The 22,095-nt window shown below is 46.5% G+C and overlaps 1 protein-coding gene across 3 annotated transcripts in view; it reads right to left on the bottom strand.

The window, feature by feature from the left end:
- The window catches only part of Adgrf5 (adhesion G protein-coupled receptor F5), a 70,020-nt gene that overhangs the window by 7,337 nt on the left and 40,588 nt on the right, over positions 1-22,095 (bottom strand). For 2 of the 3 annotated variants that reach the window (XM_013019209.1, XM_013019210.1), the window contains 14 exons: positions 18,518-18,682; positions 17,633-17,812; positions 17,399-17,508; positions 16,789-16,847; positions 15,846-15,988; positions 15,031-15,249; positions 13,280-13,483; positions 9,439-9,609; positions 7,495-7,614; positions 7,131-7,340; positions 4,877-5,083; positions 3,462-3,617; positions 2,235-2,443; positions 1,228-1,407 (listed from right to left, as the gene is read on the bottom strand). In XM_013019209.1, coding sequence (XP_012874663.1) covers positions 1,228-1,407; positions 2,235-2,443; positions 3,462-3,617; positions 4,877-5,083; positions 7,131-7,340; positions 7,495-7,614; positions 9,439-9,609; positions 13,280-13,483; positions 15,031-15,249; positions 15,846-15,988; positions 16,789-16,847; positions 17,399-17,508; positions 17,633-17,812; positions 18,518-18,682 — 2,333 coding nt within the window. The remainder of the gene's footprint in view (positions 1-1,227; positions 1,408-2,234; positions 2,444-3,461; positions 3,618-4,876; positions 5,084-7,130; positions 7,341-7,494; positions 7,615-9,438; positions 9,610-13,279; positions 13,484-15,030; positions 15,250-15,845; positions 15,989-16,788; positions 16,848-17,398; positions 17,509-17,632; positions 17,813-18,517; positions 18,683-22,095) is intronic. The other variant, XM_013019211.1, reaches the window with a different exon arrangement.

Below are 22,095 nucleotides of genomic sequence, written 5' to 3'. Positions count from 1 at the left end.
AGGCTAGCGCTCTACCACTTGAGCCACAGCACCACTTCTGGCTTTTTCTGCTTATGTGGTGCTGAGGAATCGAACCCAGGGCCTCATGCATGCAAAGCAAGCGCTCTACCACTGGGCCACCTTCCCAGCCCGATTTTATTCTCTTTCTCTCTCTCTCACACACACATTTAAGCCCAAGGGTTCCCATTTATGAAATTATTTCACTCCCTGTCTCTACCTTGCCTTAACTCTAAGAGTGTGAGCTCTAATAGCAGCTTGACCTCCCACATGACATGTCCTAAGCTTCAAACCCGGGAAACGGGCCTTTGTGGGGACACATTGTTTGTGTAGAGGGAACTGCATACGTGGTTCATCCTGAACCACCTGGGAAAGCCAAACTGCAATGACCAGGAACTTCATGAGAGCTATGAGAAGAGATGAAGGCGGAAGGGAAGAAACTGTGGCAACAGAGGCAGAAGACAGAGAGAGGCAGCCACCAGCCAAAGGACACCTGGCGCCACCTGGAGCTAGAGGACACAGGGGGAGATTCTTGCCTGGGTGCTTTGGGGGGAGCGGGACTCTGAGGACACCTTGGCTCAGGGGTCTGACCTCTAGAACTGTGACAGAACAAATTCCTCTTGTGAGCTACCCAGTTTGTGGTTCTTCATTCCAGTGGCCCAAGGAAGAAATACGACAAAGTTCCTTTGCTGTTGGCTTGTTTGGTGGGTGACAGGGAATGGAAGGAGAGGGAAGATGGGATTCACTATTCCTTGACACCCCCTACTTTTATTTCGTCTGCCCTCGGGTACGAGGTGTGACCTTCCTGCGCTCCAGCTCCAGCTCCACAGGGCTGTGGCTAGACTCCTCCCAACCTGCTCCAGTCCCGCTGGTGTCACACTTTGGTTTCTTGGTCTGCTCTACTGTGGCTTCACCTCTGTAAAAGTCCTGCCATTGCAGTCTCCTCGTCTGAGCTCTTGCAAGCGAATCTCTTTCCTCCCAGGACTCTAATTTCCCCAGCGGGCATGTTCAGTATATTACATACTGCCTGAAGAAGGAAACTACTACAGAGACTCACTAAGGAAACCTTCATTTCCCCAAGGGACACCGAGAATGCTGCGATATCATCACAGCCACCTATAGCAGACCAAGTAATGGCAGGTCATTGCTCTGAAGAGGCTAAAGAGGAAGAGGTAGGAGGGAAGTGACACAAGAAGACATGACATGCCGGCATGGCTCGTCCATACTCACCCTCATCATTTCCACATTCACTTGGGTTGGCACAGTCGAGAGCAGACCAAGAATGTTAATGATGGCACCCAGGCTCCCAGGGGAGGAGCGGATGTCCTGCTTCTCCTTGCCCGTGCTGACAGAAAGATCCTTGAGGTAGGCCGGGAGCTTCAGGTCCTGGGAGGGACTCTTGATCAATGTCTAGTGAAACCAGAGAAGCCACAATGAGACACACACATCAGTCCGTCCAGCCAGTGGCTCTGCTGGTGAATTCACGGCAAGCTCTCCCATGGCTGTGGATTCTGTCTATTTTTCCCTGTGCACATGAACCGAAGGGAATCCCGTGAGCGATCTTGGATTGTCCATGTGCACTCTTCAGAATGGGCTCAGAGGTGAGGTCTCACACACGGAGAGGGGAGGGCGGAACATCTCTCTCCCTCAACACTAGACATAAAGGAAAGATGCACGTGATGGCTCTAGGGCCAGATACTGGCAGAACGGTCACTTGCGTGAAAGCGAGTTTGCCTCTGTGCTTTCTCTTGTATCATTCTTTCTGCTGATCACTGACAGGCCACTCTTGCTATCCTGGGGAAAGCCTGGCTTGTGTCTGTTACTCCAGTGTCATGACTGACTGGTACCCCTGCATGACAAATCATTATCTATCCATACTGACCAAAGAATACCGCGCCAAACAAATCATAAGCTCCTTCATAAAGCAAACAACGCGTCAGTCATATCTCCAGAAAACCTAACCAAGCACAAGGCAGACACTGTGGTACAGAGTTCAATGAATAGAGAGGTTGAATGATTACATCAGATGTTGCCTGCTAGACTAGCACAGTCCTTTTCTGTTGAAAAATGTCTCTAGACCAGGTAGGATGGACCACATTCAATCTCAGCCCTTGGGAGAAGGAGGCAGAAGGATCGTGAGTTCAAGACCAGCCTGTGCTACATAATGAGCTCTCACATGCAGGCTGGAGAGCTGTCCCAGAGGAGGGCTTCGAGTCAAGGGCGGGTCTGTGGCTCACCCTAGCCAGCTGGAGGAGGCCATAGATGGGGGCGGAGATGCAGCTTTTCCTCTCCTCCCTCCAGTGGGAGTCCACGCATCTGTAAGTGACAACGCCGCCAAGGACGCCGCCCAGGCTCCTGGGAACTCGCGAGAACTGGCAGAGCTTCTGGATGACTTTCCCGGGCTCACCAACACCTATGATGGGGTCTCTGCACGTGACGTTCTCCCCTGCAGGGGAGACAAGGACACAGAGAAGACAACTGAGAGGAGGGGAAGAGGTGGGAGAAATTCTTAACATGGTTATTCCTCCAGCAAACTGTGGAAGCTCCTGAAGAACTCTGCGTTTGCTCTACCTGTCACTCTGTTTTATTTGAAGGGTCACACTTTCTTATCCTGTGTGATTGATTTGATATAATACAAGGAAAGGTTGTGGCTGCAGAGGGAACAGCACAACCCCTCCAGCTATCAGGGAAAATGACAAGGGGCTGATAAGAGAGAGAAACAAAACAGAACAAAGATCCAGATTAAATCAGTGGGGTCCTTGCCTGCCAGCATAGCGCTTGGACTACACTAGAATACTCTCCTTTATTCCACCCAAGTGGCTCAAGCAAGGGGCTTCGCCTCCTTCCTCCTAAGTGCCCAGCTGCTCAACAGAGCCAGTGTTTGTGCTTTTCCCTACGGGGATTTTTCTGAGAAAGGATTTACCTAGAATCCTCTAGGAACCTGAATGAACGTCACCTGAGTAAACCCCTGCTGCTGGTCCGCAGACCTGAGTGTGCAGAGCCAGGCTGAGCTCTTTCCTACTATGTGAGCCCAATCCTTTTTTCTTTTTGGTTGGTCATGGGGCTTGAACTCTGGACCTGGGCGCTGTCCCTCAGCTCCTCAACTCAAGGCAAGCGCTTTACCACTGGTGGCTCCAGTTTCTTTAGGGTTTTAAACTTTCCTGACAAAACCCCAAGGGCAGCGAAGGTAGAGAAACTCTGCTGTACCCTCAGAGAGTAATTCGTTATAGCAACTCCAGGCGTATTCTAAGAAAGATGTTGAAGTGTTTGCTCCTGGGCTTCCTTACACTGGACACCAAGGGACGCTGCTTATTTCTTTTCAGATCTCCTCAGGGTTGGCTCAAGGTCTGCCACAGTGATATACTTAACATAGTATTGATTGAATGTCTAAATATGAAAGTGAATGAATAAATGAGTCTCTGCTCCCATGGAAAACATTTTAAAGTACTTGCAAATGCCCTTACCGGGAACCAGGGTGAGCTTCATGGACTGGCTCGAGACGGAATAGTTAGCAGCATTGGTAAACCGGCAAGATACCTCGATGGTTTTGGGACAGGCAGGAACTGGTTTTACGTGGAGATTGTACTTGTAGCAAACTTGCTTTCCATGGACTTCTTTCACTGAACACAGAGGGGAGACACGGATTCCCAGTGCGAGTTACCAAGCACAGACGTTGTCACAGTGATCTAGTATGGACACACCTGCCCACACACTTCCTAGGCATGTGTCACATTGGTTTTTTAACGCGGTTTCACGTATTTATGTACAATAGCCTTTGGCCCATATTTGCATGTGGACCAGTCAAAACTGCACCTTGACACTTAAGGGTTCCAAATCTGCCCCCCCACATTTTTCATAGTTAGAATGCCTTTCTCATACTCTCTAATGCTGCTCATTCCTCCCTGTCTTCATTAAATTGGGTTATAGCTACTAATATGTAGATCTTTCTTCTCCATTAGTGTATGTGTTCCTGCAGAGAAAGCTCTATTTTTCTTTGCATCTCTTGGTACTTAGCTCAGTAATTAAAAGCACTCATCGTGTGCATATCAAGCACAGATTGTTGAAATGCTTGTCTATTTCAATATCTACATAGAACCTCTATTGTCCTACCGTGCAGCCTTCTCTGAACTCTAGTGGCAAGGTGCTTTTCTCAACTTGATTTTCCCCCCTCCCATTATCTACATTGCTCAGAACACAAAAAGGGTTGACATTACTTCCACCACAGGAAGTGTCTATGTTTTGAGACTTGGTTTTTGTGCACTTCTGTTTGATTGGCCTTAAGTCTCTGGGAATTCTGAGGAATCTAAATTGAGGATGAATTATACCAAAGAGGATTTGATTGTTTTTTCCTTTCCTCTCCTTTTCTTTCTCTTTCAAATGGCATGGCATACCAATGAAGGAACTGCTTTAATTAAGTTCCTTGCTCTTCTGCTTGGCACTCCTAAACCACATACACAGCTCCAGTTCAAAGCCAGGGGCTAGGTGATGACAGGACAGTTACAATTCTCAGGAAAACATCATTGTCCTTTCAGAGAGAGGGCAAGCTGTATACACTCTGGCAGAAGGTCCTTTTCCTGTTTTATTGTGTCTTGTTTTCCTGGCCTGTTCTTTTAGGGAGAATGCCACCCTGTAAAATTCCTAGCATTGTAGAGCTGGGGTGTGGGCGCCTCTGTTACTGTTAAGAGAACAAAGTCATTCTTTTATGCCTGCAAGAGCCATGAAATCAAGGCTCTGCTATTGGAAAAGGCCTGTCAAAATGCTACCCCATTAGCTCAAGTATTGTTTCTGTTTTCTTTTCCTCTAAGTCTTTGGTCTGTGTTAAGAGACTACCTTGGACTCCGCAGAGATGAGACGTGAGGGCTGGCAGTGGGCATCTTACCAGCAGGAAAGAGGGAGGAATCCACCTGGAAGGAGACTCTGTAGTCCTCGTCCTCATCTATGCAGCACTTGAAGCAGTAGGAACCGACGCAGAGGCCGCTCACCTCCAGAGGGTCGGCCATGATCTCCGGAGGCACCGGGTGGATGGTGACATCTTTGGTGGCCACGCTGTATGCGTTCTTGTATCTAAATATGCAGTGATAGGTCCCTGAGCAGAAGCAAGACAGGGGGAAGGAGTGAAAGGGCGGCCCCTACAGTGGAGCTCCGCGGCTCCACCGTGGCTACCATGCCCTCCCCCTCCCTTCCCCATCCACGTGAGGCCTCTCCCCACCCCTGGTGGGGGAATAGCAGCATGGAGGCAGTCGGTGAGATTATACGTGAGAACCTTCGGTCCTCCTCACATTCTCCTGCGTTGCCACAACTCTGGAGGCTCTAGAAGCAGCAAGTGGCAGAGGGAAAGGAACCAGGAGAGAAATGGACGGCTTCCCACGCCCATGAGGAGGAAGCTGGGATTTAAGTTCAGATAAAAATGGAAGTGCCGTGGATGTAGATGAGAATGGGTTTTCTCAGCAGTTGGGTATGAGCCTGTTGAATAGTTTAATATGATGGGAAGGGCTTTATTACCCAGGATAGGAAACAGCAAGGATCAAGAAGGTTTGAAATCAATGTGGAAGAAAGACAGCACCACTTCCTAACTGAGTACGACCAAGTCCAGCCATCAAACATCCACCATAATGTCTAGGCATTGTACGAACAAAACACATGGAACATACAGAACGTGTACCAATTAGCCTTATAGTCCATGAAAAGTTTTCAAAATGGAGTGATTAGGAATTGGCCAAACAGACGGTGCGGATTTGTATCCTGGCCCTTCTGGTCAGCAGGTGAATCATGCTGGGAATTTCACGTGAACACATTGGCCTCTGTTTCCTCATCTGCCATGTGGGGATAGCAATACCACTGTCCCCTCAGACCCCGGGTCAAAGGAATTGATTCAGCTGGCATGCCTGGCACTGCGCCTCTCACACCACAAAGACACAGGCACGTTATTGACCACCACAGGCATCCCATCAAACCCTCTTTTCTCAAAGGATAGAGATGAACAGGAAGAAAGAAAAATGCTTCTTTGGGTCCATTATAGGTACTACAAAAATAAAATAAGGGAACCTATTAATAACTATAGAAAGGAGAGAGAAGGGAAGAGGAGAGAGTTGAAGAAAGAAATATATACTCTGGGCAAAGTTTAATCCCAGCATATTATTTTATGTAGGTAAATATCACAAATAAAACCTCTGTGCACAATAAATTTCTGCTAATTTCTTTTTATCAGTCATGGGGCTTGAACTCTAGGCCTGGGCGCTGTCCCTCAGCTCTTCAGCTCAAGGCCAGCACTCTACCACTTGAGCCACAGCACTACTTCCGATTCTGGTGGTTTATTGGAGACAAGAGTCTCACAGACTTTCCTGCCTGGGCTGGCTTTGAACCACGATCCTCAGATCTCAGCCTCCTGAGTAGCTAGGATGACAGGCATGAGCCACTAGCACCCGGCCTCTGCTAATAATAATGTTTGAAAGTATATTTTTAGGACTTTTAAGTTGTTGTACAAAGTGATTACCATTCAACAAATTTTTTAATAAGTATGTTTTTTAAAGGTGTTCCTTTCTTTGGAACTAGACATATAAAACATTGTTTAGATTTTCTTTTTACAACACAGTTGGATGAAACACTCCAAAAGTGGGAGAAGTATTTTTTAAAAAAATCCTCTTGACATAATGGCAAAAGCACAGGAATTGGAGACACTCATAACAATACTCTCTCTCTCCTCTCTCTCTCTCTTTCTGTCTGTCTGTCTGTCTCTCTTTGAACTCAGAGCCTTGGCACTGTCCCTGAGCTCCTTTGCTAAAGGCTAGCACTCTACCACTTGAACCACAGCTCCACTTCTGCCTTTTTCTGTTTGTATAGTACCCAGGGTTTCATGCATGCTAGGCAAGTACTCTACCATTAAGCCACATTCCCAGGCAACATTACTGTCTCTTTAAGTTGTTTAAGCTGAGGTATGTATTCTCCGAGACTCAGTTTCCCTGTCTGTAAGAGGGCTTTTTGAAAGCTCTGCTCAAAGGACCATTGTGCACACAGGAAGATGTATTTCACATAAAGCAGGAAGAATAGGAGTGTCCTGGGGAAGACTAAGGAACAGACAGGAAGTGTTCCTGGGGGGTTGGAGTCCATGGCACACGGTCAGGCCTTTCGCTTACCGTTCCACTCCCGGGTAGCTGTCCTCACTGTCAGCACTGACTCCGCTCCGGCAGGATGCCAACGCATGGTATAAAACCTTTGATGTATTCTAATCCCAGCAGAAGTATTCCAATAAACCTCATCATAGTTACTCACATCACTGCTGCATTTTATAGAAAAGCTTTGTCCCTCAGAAACAGAAATTGGGTCCGGGGTTATTGTTAGGTTGGCTGAAAAGAATGCAAACAAAAACAGACAAAACAAAACCGACAAACAAGTCCAATGTTTAGTCTTTCTGGTGACATAGACACACACGTGAAACTTAAGCTAGAGATAGTAAACGCGACCGGCCTGACTCTACTAGCGTCAACGCAGGACTGGTACCTTGCTGCTCCTGGGCTTTATTTGTTTCTAGGCTGTTCCAGGTGGTGCTCTGAACTGTACTCACTTCCACCGCATGCCTTAGATGCTCGTGCACTTCCCCTTTGTGGCTGGAATTATCTCCTGATGATCAGCAGGGCAAAAGGTTGTAAACTTAGGGTTGGTGACTTAACCCAAGCTCCCCGTCCACCCACTTCGGGGCAACCTCAAAGGGGAAAAGATGGCTGGGTTCTTGTGACAATTCTGTCATCGGCACCTCCAAACTATTTCTCTCCCGCTATCAGATTGCCTCTCCATTTCTGAACCTCTCCTTCATCAAAGTGGGAGTCCTGTATCTTTGTGTCCCCAGCATTTAGTCCTGGGTCCGGGCTGAAGCAACAGGGTGAATTCTAGAACTTCCATTTCAGTAGGGAGATGATAAGAGTTTATTGCCCAAGTAATGATATTTGGATTGCCTCAGGCAAGCTGGGACATAGGGACACATTCATGTTTATTACTATCATATAATCACAGTAACATCCTTACAACCTTATAGAATTATATATAACTAAATTATAATTTACTACTCTGAGCCATTCCTCACTGATTCACGAGAGATTACTCATGGACAATGATCATGAAACCATTACTAACATAAAAGCTCATATGAATATCAATCGATTTTTCCCACTCCTATTGGGTTATATCATTTACACAATTAATATTTCAAGTGCTACATGCTCCAACCTTCACAACTTGAGCCTACCATCACTGGCCTGCTTTTCCAGTCAGTGTAAAATCTTATTCTTAATCATAATGAAAATTAGTGTTTTCTACAGTATCATTTAGAATTTGAAATATGTCTGGATATACAATAAAAGCCATTTGCACTTTGCACAATGTCCCTAGCATTGTCCTGCTCTCTGAGAGAGCTAGAGAAGGCTAAGTTTGCATTGCTTCTGAGAACACAAAGTAAACTCCTATGGAACCACAAATCTGTTTCTTTTAGTACTCAGTTGAGGTGCAAACAAGCAAACCTATGCTTTTCAGCCAGAGTTAACTGCCCCTCTAAGACTCGCCTCAGTTTTGCAGCTTGGTGTGGCCTCCAGCACATTTTGAGCAAATTGAAGTTTTCTGTGGTGAGAGTGAACATGCACTCCCGTTTTAATTCTGAGAGTCATGTTAGCTCTGTGATCCCACAGAAACCTAATCTTGGTCTCTGCAGCAACGTGAAGTTACAATGAACAGAACACAGAAAGACAAGAGCTGGGTATCATCATTTTTTATGTCTTTTCTCTGAGTCTATTCAAAGGGTTTGAGGTCATTTTGTGGGACAGGTGGAAACATACTTTTATAGTTATGGATGAAATTGTAATGCTTCATGATATGAAGGGAAATTATCCTTTTAAAAGGCATGACTATAGTGAATTGAAAAAAAAAAACACCACATGTCCCAACTGTAAAATCAGGACACATTATCAGATCATTAACATCTTATGCAATCCTCCATCTAGGGTGGGTGGAACAGGAGTGGTGGGCCTATGGGGGAAACTGAGGATTGTGGGGTACTGAATCCAGCTGCTGGACTTAAAGGTCAGAAGAAGGGGATTGTGGAAGGAAAAGGGAGGAACTGAAGGAAGGGGGGGGGTTCCCCATTTTGTTGTCATGACAACAGGACGAAGCCACTCCCCCCATCAATCCATTTCACCGGACCACACAGCTTCTCCCTTCCCTGCAGCTGCCCCTCCCGCCCCCACCCACCTCAACTTAGAAAAGATCCCAGCAGAATTTAAACTGAAGGGAAGGAATCCTCTTCTATCTCCTAATGAACCACGGGTTCCAGCCATTATCCCATTTCCAGGAAAAGCCCTGCATGATTTTTCTCAGTCCATGGATATTCCCAGTTCAACAGCAAAGACAGCATTGATACAGATTAAATTAAAAAAAATGGAGTGCAGGAGTCCTTACCCACAGAGATGAACGTGACTTCTATGTCCTTACTGCCTCTGGCTCCGTAACTGCGGATGAACTCACAGGTGTAGGTGACTTTGGTTCCCGAGGACCCGCCTGGGCACTGGGTTCCATTAGCCCTGATGGTGTAGGTGCTGCAGAAAGACTCTAGGTCTGTTTCCGGGATTCCTGCAATGACAGGGGTGATCCTCCATGGGCCTGGTGGACACCGAAGCCACATCAATAAAGGCAAGTTACATTTAAATTAGATCCGTTCTCTGGATGGAGGTAGCACAGCGATCAGGTCTGCAGACTCTGGGTCCAGAATTCCTGCCCTCCCAAGCTACCATTTAGCAAAACATTCTTGAGCATCTCCCTTAATCTTTTCTTGAAAAAAATGAACACATGCAGGTGTTAATGAACACATACATGAACACATGCAGGTGTTCATTTATTATTTGGCTTGGTCATAGAGGAGTTTGAACTCAGGGCCTTGACTTGGCAGGCAGGCGTTCTACCACTTGAGCCATGACCCCAGCCATACAACTCCCTTCCTAAACCTTCCTTTTTATTCCCAGAGATATCACGCCTTCTAAGTTATCTTTACCTCTTCCCCAGGGTTCTAGGACACTCCAGGGTATGAATTTGATTTCCAACTCTAATCTCAGTCTCTTTATTCTCTCTCCTCCCACTATACCTGTTGTGTACTTCTAAGATGCCTTCAAACACTATCTTTTTTAAAAAAAAAATGAAGGAAAAAGAATAAGTCTCTTGATCAGTCCCAAAACAAATGTATCTTTTCTGGCTCTGGTTGATGGATAATAATTGTAATATCTGAAGTGATCTTTTCTCCCTAATCCTCCAATAGTTTCTGACAATGCCCAGCTGACTTCCCCCTTTTCACAGCTTGGCTAAATTACGAAGTCACAATGGTCTCCACCTTTCTCTAGGGCTCACTTCTCCATCTCTCCTTTGGAAAGTCGCTTCTTTCCAATTCCCCCAGAATCCAACTCCATCCTGTACTGCTCCTCTCCCTCTCTCTCTCCTCTCTCTCTCTCTCTCTCTCTCTCTCTCTCTCTCTCTCTGTGTCTTCATCTTTCCTCTGGCTCCTTCACTTCAGCCTACAGATACACTCAAGTTTTCTGTGCCTGGGATGCTTTTTCTCTCCGCCATAAAAGCTCTGCTAGCCATCACCGTTCTTTCTTCCTTCCCACATCTCTCGCGATCTCTGCATTTGCGAAGCTACTTAGTCCCTGAGGTCTCTCCCGCTTTTCTGTCTCCATCCTTCCTCCTGAGCTTCTTTCCCAGGATTCCTTGCTGCCATACCCTTCCTTCTTCTGCAGCCTTGACTTCTAGTATGTCTAGAAGACATCCCACCACTTCTAAGAAAAATGCCCTCAGTAGAAACTTTAGAAGACAATTCTCAATGTTCATTTGACATCTTCAGTACCCCTACCTCGACACAGGCAACTTATTTATTTCTCCTCAGACAAAACCTGCACATCTGCCAGCATTTCCTCTCCACCTTTGGCAGCTCTCCAAATGGAAAGCCTTAAAGTTGCCCTTAATGATTTGCATTTCCTCACATTGTACGTCTATTAGGTTGTAAAATGCTTGTGGATTGACTTCACCAGCATTTCTTACCAGGTCAATCCAAGGTCATTTGCCACCTGGGTCCTTCTGTCTGTTGTGTACACGTTACAGACTACCCTATGGAGGCTTTGATTTTCAGACTGTTTCTAATTCAACCTACTCATTATACCACTACATTTTAGCTTTCTAAAGTTCCGCTCTGATCATCTGATAATCTTTCTTTTACTTTCAAAACCCTACCACCATGTATAGAATAAAGTCAACTGAAGATGGTATTTATTCACAGTGTGCTGTTAATTTGCTCATCTCCTTTTGTCTCATACTACATTCCTCCCTTAAATACTAGACATTAATTCCTCCCTTAAATGCTGGACATTTGGCATGCCCTGAACCATGCCTCTATGCCCGTGTTTACCTCTGGAATATTTTCCTCCTTTCTGTTTCTTGTTGACTCTTACTCATCCTTAAACACCCAACATTTTTCTTTTAACCCAAACTCACATGTAGGGCAATGAGTTACGCAGGATGGATTGTATGAGGAAATGTGCAGAAATAATGTGCATGTGAAGTAAATAATAGGTATTTACTGTACTCAGTTTCAAATGCTTTGGGGTGCAATATGTGAGTAGCATATGCAGAAATACGAATGCTAAAAGGCACAGGCTATTTGGAGGATGAGAGCTTGCAGAAAAAAGGGAGGGGCTGGGTCCTGGCGCAGAGGTGATGTATTAGCCATTGCCCTGAGCAGGCCCCGGGCCCCAGGTGTCCAGCCCCGTGGCAGGAAATCCATTGTTCTGCAGTTGGCTGGGTCCTCACTGGGCACCAGGAAAGTCTGCCGAAATGATCACCGGAGAGGCCCTGGAGCACCTGCAGCACAGACTTCCTGGTTCTCCACCAGAGGGTGAGGTCTGCCTCCTCTCAGGGCTGAAAGAGTCTCAGTCAGGAATATACCACAGGAATCCTGTGAGGGCCATTTCCTGTCTGGCAATTCCTTCCTGATGCCTACTCCTCCTCTTCCATCAAAACCCGGGAAGTGACTACACATCCCAAGTGCCAATAGGTTCCACCGTTACCAGATGCCTGTCCCCCTCTTCTGAGCCAGAACACAAATGCTGCAAGTGAAATGTGCTTTGCCAAACAGACATGCCCAGGGAAATGTGCGGCTAGATTGATGCTTCTGTATTCCTTTTAGATAGTGTCATGGTATCTAATAGCAAGACTTCATAAAATAAAGATTCACTGCATTAATGAATTTCATGGGCCAAGCCACATTTTAAAGTAATCTTTACTTTGTCTTTGAAGATGACCACCAAATACCTTTGCTTCTTAAGAGAAGAGGTAGATGGCAGTTCTAAGGATTTCTGGGTAGAAAACCATCTTCTTCCATTCAAATTCCCAGGCCACTTGGTGGTATTGCTGGCCTAACAGGTTGGATAACACAATCCCACAACACCATTAGCTGGTCTTGCCAACGGAGTTCTATAGAGTTCTAATTCTTCTCTTTTCATACGGTGATAACTTGGGATGAGGCATTTCATCTGTACCTCAAGTTCTTTATTTTCATATTGGAGGTAAAAACATCAGCTCAGACTTAGGATCAACTTTAAATGTGATTAAAAGTGATCACGTGTGGGTTAGGATTTTTATAAAAGTGCTACGTGACAAAGTGTCACTATTATTGTTTTCGTGTCATTTTTGTTACCACTCATTCATATAAACCTAAAGCCAACAGGATTATGAATTGATGTGAAACTGTGGAGGGACAAATAAGTCTACAGAGTGATACAGAAGATTATAAATTTAGAGATGGGAAGGATGGAGGTGGTGTGTACAGGAGGGTAGACACCAAGGGGAGAGAGACAGAAAGAATCAGCTCCAAGTCCGACTCAATGGAAGTCAATCATCAAATCAAAGCGAAGGCATCCTTAACTCTTCCCAGAGCTCAGGAAGGGAAGGGGAAGCAGGGACGGCCACGCTTTGTGGAGGGCGGGAGGCGCTCCTGACACATCAGCATGGCTCCTTCCTTCCCTCTCTGTCGCTGGGATCTCGCCCACAACTTAGCACCACGTTTGTTTGTATGAATAGAGGCGTTGTTCTAGTTTTGCCCTGGAGCCTGGCATCGAATCTAGTATTTTTTCAGAATCTGAAGCCCAGAATAAAAACAACCCTCTGACATTTCCCCTGTCTCCCATCACAATGCCCATCTTTATCTGGCCAAGAGGCAAGCAACGGCTTGCCTGCAAAAGGCCTCTTCCCACATCCTTACCGGCAATGCGTATCTGCCCTCTCTGATTCCATTCCACATTGCTCCAGTTCACGCTGTTCTCACTGCAGCAGTTCAAAGTCACAGGATTGTTGTCACAGATCACCTTTATTTGGTCCTTGGCCAGTATTCGAACGGGTATGACATCTATTTTTCTTGAGGTCCCATATTCAAAAATATCCATCAGCAATTTGCAAGCATAGTCACCTGCAAAGGAGACACACAGTCAACCTGCGTCCCCCACTTATAGCCTCAACGAAGTGACAGCCTCCTCCCACCCCAGTGTATCAAGGAACTACTTTGGGAAGAACCACTTCCAAAGCGTAGCAGACTTGGTCTAAGCATTCCTGAGGACCCAGAAAGACAAGGGCTGTGCATTTTCTCTCCTGAGTGGAATCTAGACCTAAAAGTCTTAAAACATAAAAGTGGGAACGTTAGCAGGAGACCCAGTGGAGGGAGGGAGGGATTGTGTGTGTCTGTGTGTATGTGTGGTGTGTGTCTGTGTGTATGTGTCATGTATGTGTGTGTTGTGTGTGTGTGTGTGTGTTCAGGGAATATGAAAGAAGTATATCATATGCAGATATGAACAGGTAAAATGAAACACGTCCAATAAAGCATAACAAAACCCAGCAACGCTGTTTGGCAAAGAGAGAAGGAAGAACGGCAATAGGGCAATGGGTGTGAGTTTGTTCCAAGTTCACTGAGTGCATGAATGAGGAGATCACAATGAAAACCCTTCACACTACAAATGCATATTAATTTTTTAAATCCATTTTAAGCTTTTTTCAAGGAAGTTTAACAGCAGGTGGATTGGGAAATGTGGTATGACAAGATTAGAGGGCTAAACACGAGCAAATCCATTATATGCACACATGGAGGTATCCAAACGAAACCCCTCATGTTGTACAATTGACGTACTCTAATTATATGCACACATGGAGGCATCTAAACGAAACCCCTCATGTTGTACAATTGACGTACTCTAATTAGAAGGATTGTTAAAGAAGGGGAACCCAGGAAGTACAGAGATTCCATGGAGACCACCAGGTGAGAGACGCCCTAATTGCAACCCCCTCCTCCTCCCGGGCTTTTCTCTAGTAGGAAACCAGACAGGATGGGAAGAGGTAGGAGGTTTTGGAAGATCACCAAAGACATCCTATTTAACACCATGGTTAGCTTTTCTTCTCCAATCAACAAAGATGTGATTGCACTCATCTACAAATAGCCTACTTCTTTATCCAGAGAACTGGCCCTACTGACTCTGGCTTACAATGGGACTATGGAGTTCTAGGCTGGGTCAGGAAGATCACTAGCCTTTAAATAATTCAAACATGCTCCTGTGATTGATTGAAGTAGATAGGTGGGTAGGGGAAAGGTTAAAGAGAGGAATTTCAATGACTAGGAAATTTGGGGCCTAGGGGATTGTATTCTCCATCCTGCTTTGGGCGAGAGGGGCTGGTATGTCCAGACTTAAGTTCGTATACCTTAGTTAATGTACAGTGCATTCTACATAAATTCTAGTTGCACAAACCTACTGTAAAGCTTTTAGAGCTTAAGATGATATGTGGGTGAAATAAAACCCAGCTAAAATATCATAACTTTAAACATAATTGAAAATGAACGCCGCGGCGTGGAGTGTGGAGAGTGTGGCCAGTGTGAACCAGGACGGTCTTTGTGAGGAGCAGCCCCATGTACCTGCTCCGTGCTGCTCTCTGCCCCCTCCCATGCAGGCCCGGCGGTCAGCAGAGACGCACCTGCATCGCTCTGGGTGAAGTTGTAGATGGTGAGGCGTGACACGGATGTCATGTTGAGGATCTCGTTGTAGATCAAGAACTTGCTGCTGTTCTGGATCTCGGAGCGGTTCTCCCCATAGTGCCAGGACACGTTGGGGGACAAGACGTCATTTTCACACTGCAGCGTCACGCTGTCCCCTTCAAAGACTTGTTCTGGGATAATTGTGAACTTGGTCTCATCTGGAAACCCAAAGAGAAGGCATCAGGATCCCGAGCAGAGGGGGAACCTTTGCCTCGCAGCAAAGGTTCACGGCCCCTCACAGGTAAGAGGTGTAGAGCCACGTCCCCAAACACCCAGGGACATGTGGGCCACCAGGAGGTCCGGGAGGAACCGATTGACCCTGGCAGATCTAGGGGAGACCTGGATGGGAGCTTGCATTTTTGAATTTGCATGTTTAACAAAATTTTCATTTGGTGGAGGGTCCTGAGGCTGCTGGTATGGAAGCCACTCTCTGAGACAGGCATTGTGATGGACACCTGCCACTCCCTTAGCATTGCTCCTTTGGATGTTTTGGTGGTGCGGATATAGAGAACCTACAACATCCTACCCAGCCCGTGGACCACAATTCTACTCCCTGCTCCCCTCACCTCTGCCTTCCAGGTGTAGGGGTGTTAGCCAGGTTGGGGGGCACTGAAGAGGGGGAGAAGCCAGAAGTCTCTCCCCCCACCGGGGCATCTGAATGTGGTTTTCTAGATTGGAGCTGGCCCACCGCCATCCTTATGACCAGAAGTGGCATCTAGCCCGAGGAACCCCACTGCCGCCGGCCCTCACTCACTGCTGGGCACACTTTGGAAGGAGCCTTCATCCATTCTGTATGTCTGATTGAGGTTCTTTATGACGTTCTCATTGGCTTTCTGCATGAGCCCGCTTGGTGGTGTTGTAGTCTTGATTTCATAGTTCACAAGAATACTGCCTTTGCTGGGTAGAGACCACACAGTTCAGTAAGGCAGTAACCTGACAGAGTCTAGATCCTTATAATTTATTGGCATGAGTAAGAAAAATAGCAAGAAGCCTCAGTGAATGACCAAAATAAACTCATGTGGAACTCTAGATGATGGCTGGAGGCTAGGCCGGGGCACCAAAAGTCTGCAGATAGGAAATATAAAGGAAGGAAGCTGCCAAGTGGGGATGAACAGATAGAATGGCACAGGAGATTTCAGGAAGACATCCGTGATGCTGAACCTGCTGACTGAACGTCACACAGCTACGCTAGCTCAGGGTTAGCAAATACACTGAGTGCTAAGCGGGGCCTAAACTCTGGAGAGTCCTGTACACATTACTCATGTTGAACAGAGTGCCAACCAATGGAGGAATGGTAGGGTGTGTAAGTCCAGAACACCCATTTGTGTTGAATCATGTGACTTCGTGGTCCTGTCTGGCTAGCTGAATTCTCCCATACAAAGGCATTGCTATATGACATCATTTCATGTTCGTATCTGCAAACTCTGTAGAGAACCACTTGGCACATTGCTCGCAAAATCCTTGTGTGCATGGATGCATCTTTTCCAGTCTTTACCACTAAACAGGAACATCTCTCAAGGGGTAGAGATTTCCCAGTACTTCCTTTTGCTCGGAATCCCTGCAATCAGTCATCCTCCTCCACCTCTACCACTTGGTGCTAAGCAAATCCCATGCTATACCCTAGCATGGGTTTTCTTCTTCACTGACATCTTGGGTTATGTCGTCAAAGGGAAATGAAAGATGTATAGTGTTCTTACGTGAACCCAGTCACAGTCACGGATTTGAAGCCTGGTAATATTCTGTAGCCCTCTCGGAACTGGAAAATAAGGTGAGACAAGTTTCATGGATCAGAAGCGGAGAGGACAGCACGTATCCCTCCTCCTTCTGGAGATTAAGTTTCTTCTGTTTTCTTGGCACTGGCCTTAACAGATTTTTGAAAAAGTAATTCCTAACTGCCTATATCTGCCTGAGTTCTGAGAAAAGCAGACCCTACGTAAAGTGTGGGGGAAAAAAAGAAAATTTCTCAGGTGCCAGGTGCAGATATAGACTCGAGCCTGCAATCCTAGCTACTTGGGAAACTGAGATCAGGGGACCAAAAATAAATAAAGATTTTAAAATGGCATCTCCAGGGCTTCTCTGACCAGGCTGGCTTCAAACACCTTTGGAGACACTAGGATTACAGGAGTGAGCCACTAGAGCCCAGCTTTGCACACTTCTTAACTCGCTATCCTAGATGGGTATAAATAAGTCCAAATCCCCATTAGTAGATTACAACTGAGCTAAGCAAACTGTCCAAGGGGAAGGGAATAGAACCACTTCCGTCTAAACAATTTTCTGGTTACAAGGCCCCTGGGAACAAAGACCTACCGCTCTTTCTAGGTCTGTGGTGTAGGATCTATACAGGGCCGAGGAGGTGTTCTTCAGGTCTTCTTGAAATCCCACATTCAGTCTGACTCTCATTTTCAGGGTCAAATATTCTGTGAAACAAAGAATCCTAACTCCACAATCTCATGTTCATGTCTAAACATGGACAGAAAAACCAAGACACCCGCTTGAGATGAGACGGGGTAGGTCCTCAAGACCTTAGGAAGGAGCACCCACCTTCTGGGAGCTGGCAGAAAGGCCCTCCGGGTGGAAGTCCTTTCAGGCAGTGGCAGTGGGGCCCTGGCAGGATGCTTCCGGGCTGTTGATGACAGGGGAGATGGCGGACGCACCTTTCTCGAGGCCACCTGTATCCTGTTTCGCAGGAGCACCAGACCTCGTTTGCGGTAGGCTGGCAGACTGTCATCAACGGAAGAGTGGGGTCAGAGTAGGCGGTCACCGTCTTTGCATCCATAGATGACTGCAAGCATCTACTCCCGTGGAGGGAATCCTACCCCGACCTCACATGGCTTCCCCGGAAGTTCAGGAGAATGGGCTGAGGCTCATGTAGGCATATGTATCTAGTGGTGAGCATCCGAAAGATGGCTGCTGTAATTGTGGAGTGACTGCTGGGTGACTGCTGACTGCTGTACTGTGGTGTGGTTTTTAGATGCTGTTGCCTCATACCAGGTGGACCCCAGCTGTGTATTATGGTAAACAGATCCTTGCATAGAAGGCATAAGGTATCTTATATCTTGATATAAGAATCAGCCTCCGGGAGGATTCCTGGTGTCCTTTCCTCTAGTGTTCTCTCTTCCTCCCTCTCTCCTTTCCTCTCTTCCCCTGCACCTCTCTCCCACTAGACAGAGGAAGCTGGATTCATGCCGGTCGCTGGAGCTGCCCTCAGAGTGAGGAACTCAGGTCTCTAGCCAATAGCTGGGAAAGTACTGCAACTGGCCAGCACCCACATGGACAAGCATAGAGGCAGAGTGTCCAGTCCCAGTGAAGCTTCGATTCCAGCCCTGGCCAATACCTCAGTGATGCCCTCAGGAGAGTCTGAGCCTGAGCACCAAGCGGTCCTTCCTCCCAGCTCCTCCATCCTAAACCCGTGGACATGTCACTCACCCGTGGTCACCGCTATGCTGAGAATGTCGGCGGTGAGGTGGGTGCTGTTACCATGAAGTGGAAAGTGGAGGCTGCTCAGGTGAGCTCTGAGGGACTCCAGGGAGGAGACATTTTCAACACTGATCTCAATATCCACTGTGTATTCTTCCACCACGGGCCTCTGGACTGAAACGAGAATGCACGAAAGGCCATGAGCACAGGCCATGGGAGAGGCAGACAGGTGCGGATGGGCATTCATGCCAGTGAAAGCTGAGGATGGGTGCACTTGAACACTCAGAGAGGAAGGGGAGATGTGTGCCCCACCCACGGCCATCCTCAAACTCGGTGTCCAGGGGCAAGGACCGGGACAGGGAGAGGCTATGATGGGGCAGGAGGGGGTACACCAGGCGGGTCCCTGCCACCACTCAGGCTATGAAAGCCATCACTCGGATCCACAGCAGTGGGTTGCATCCTCCTAGCTCTTTGCAGTTGATGCACACGCATCCTAAGAGGGGAACCTGAAGGCCTCCGGCCTGGGAAAAGTGAATTTCTTTGCTCTTAGCCTGTGCCCACTGGGCACTTTTCCTATTGCCGGTGCTTTGTGTCTCCAGTGGTCAGGATGATGACAAGTATTCAAATAGGATACTTATAAAGAAAACTGTAGGGCTGGGAAGGTGGCTCAGTGGGAGAGCGCTTGCCTTGCATGCTCAAGGCCCTGGGTTCGATTCCTCAGCACCACATAAGCAAAAAGAAAAAAGCCAGAAGTGGCGCTGTGGCTCAAGTGGTAGAGCGCTAGCCTTGAGCTGAGAGCTGAGGGACAGCACCCAGGCCCAGAATTCAGGCCCCATGACCGGACCCCCCCCCAAAAAAAAGAAAAAGAAAACTGTATAATGTATACAGGGAAATAAAAAAAGATTTCCTATTCTTTGTTAACTCTTCCAAATTGTCTTCAGACAACTGATTACTGGCATTCTAAATGAATCTACTCCCCAACACACACACATACACACACACACACATACATACACACACACACATACACACACACACACACACATGCATACAAGCACACACATACACATGTACACACATATACACATACACACACATACACACATACACACGCATACACACATACGCATACATACATACACACATACGTACACATATATACATGCGCACATACACACATACACACACATACACACATACACACATGCATACAAGCACACACATACACATACGCACACACACATACACATGCATACACACATACACATACATACATATACACATACATACACATATATACATATGCACATACACACATACATACACATACACATACACACATGTACACACACACACTGCAGACAGGCCTGACTATGTGAGTAATATACATTACTGCTGCTCTTTCCCAGTTTCCTGTATGACATCATGTCCTGGCCATTTGTGAGCAGCTTCTCGAGGGCAGGACCCGTTTCCTTTACCTCTCATGGCCTTATTCACCTGACATCGAGCTGCCCACATTGGAAACACAACTAGTCCCTCCTTTTTTTTGTTTATTTTTTATATCCATTTCAGCTCATCAGGAATTTCTTTTCTTTTCTTTTTTTTTTTTACTGTGAAAATACCGTACAGAGGGGTTGGTCACTTCTTAATAACTCCTCCCCACCTTCAAGTCCAGGACTGACAAAATCTTTGATCTAAGCCAAATATTAGTGACTCGTGCCTATAATCCTAGCTATTCAAGAGGCTGAGATCCTGAAGGATCAAGCGTCAATGCTCACCCAGGCAATGTCTACAAGACTCCATCTCCAATCAACCAGCAAAATGCTGGACTGGAGGTATGGGTCAAGTGGTAGAGTATCAGTCATGACAGAAAAAGCCAAGTAAGATCAGCACAAGGCCCTGACTTAAACCCTAGTAATGGCAAAAAAATGAATGAATCTTTGGCCCAGATGTGGCTGGAATACACGGTAAGAGGAGAAGCTGTAGGCTCAGATAGTTAATGAAGAAACTATAGTGACAAAGTGACACGTGTCTTGAAAATATTTTCAAGCACAGTGAAAGTTAATAAATATTTGCAAAATCATGGCTTTAAATTTTGAGTCAAATCTAAAGGCATGATGTATAGTAACAGGAAGTTAAAAGTCTTCCTGCTTCCTAAAAGAAAATTTTTTCCCATATCATTGTAAGATTTCCAAAAAAAAGAGGATATTCCCAGAACTATTGATGTCAAGTAGATTGAGAAAATTTATTAGGAGAAACTCCAACTATGAAGTGTTTCTTGCAGAGACTGAAGTATTTGTCCATTTAAGAGTGGTAATCTATATCTGTCTTAGGACGTGGATTTTACGCATTCATCTTGCTGACAATCATTTCATGTTGTATCATTTGATTTGCTGGAATGAACTCAAACTCTAAGAAGAGGTCTGACCAGATTTTCCAGGAATGTATGCTTATGTTAAATTTTCTTCTTCTAATGAGATGTGTCCCAGGAGAATAAGATGATATTAAAGCCTCTCGTGGAATCTCATTTTGTCATGAAACTATGGTGTTGTCACAGTCTTCCTGTTTTCTTTTGGATTCTCAAGTGTTCTGGGACGAAAGGTAGCTTCCTGGAAGGACTGCTCATCTTCATTGTGCCGCTGCAGTGGGACCCGGCACCCTTGTGAGAAAGGATCCCACATGCCCGGTATGTGCAAGGTCTGCCTGGGAGCATTCCTTCTTTCCCAAGAAGTAATGCAGCGGGATCGCTTCCTTCCAGAACGTTCACCAGCCCCAGCACCCTCTTTGTTGAAACCAGTCGGCTGTCCTGCCATGAAATGTAAACAGGATTTCCTGGACAGCGGTTGCTTCTTTAGAAATGAGAGAGGCAAGAGCAAACGCAGTGTCGTCTGCTTCACTGGGAAAACTGAGGCAGACCGAATTTCCTGGGAAGAGGAGCCAGGCCTGGGAACCCCTGACCCACACCCTCTTTGACTCCTCTGAGAAACACAAGAGGGTGTTCTCCTGCCTTGGGCAATTCCTTCTTGCCTGCAAGCAACCCAGATGTCCAGATACAGCCCTGACACCGCTGGACAAGGCCAGGGGTGCCTCCTCCACGCCCCTCAGACAGACCCAGAACCCAGGGACAGAAAAAGCACAACCCTCCCTCCCCAACCCCTCCCCAAACCCCAGAGGCTGGGAAAGGAATGCTTCTTGTCCTGCCCTAGGGTGCCAGCGGCTCAGGAGGAACGGTTTGTCTCTCTGCTCCTGTATCCTTTAAAAGTCTCTGCGTCTGAGGGCACAGTATCAGTGGGAATCAGCTGTACTGGACATTGATGAAAATGAACTAAGCAACCCAAGGGCAGCGATGGGGGGGAGGGAATGAGAGGGAAAGAGGAACAGCTGACACTAAGCAAAAGGAAAGAAATGGATCTATCACCCACCGTGGAAGAAATAGTTGTATGATCAAAGCTCATAGAATTCACAAACTTTACAGACCATGGTAATGACAGTTGGCCTCGTGAAGGTTAACATGTGTTTGTGACTTTAACTGTGTCAGTATCTCACAACACTGTGAAATTTGTGAAATTTATGTAATCTCTTAATCT

The sequence above is a fragment of the Dipodomys ordii genome, unplaced genomic scaffold (assembly GCF_000151885.1).
Source record: "Dipodomys ordii isolate 6190 unplaced genomic scaffold, Dord_2.0 Scaffold44, whole genome shotgun sequence".
NCBI classification, from domain to species: Eukaryota; Metazoa; Chordata; class Mammalia; order Rodentia; family Heteromyidae; genus Dipodomys; species Dipodomys ordii.
The sequence above is the reverse complement of the archived record's forward strand: the minus strand, read 5'-3'. Positions and strand labels throughout refer to the sequence as shown.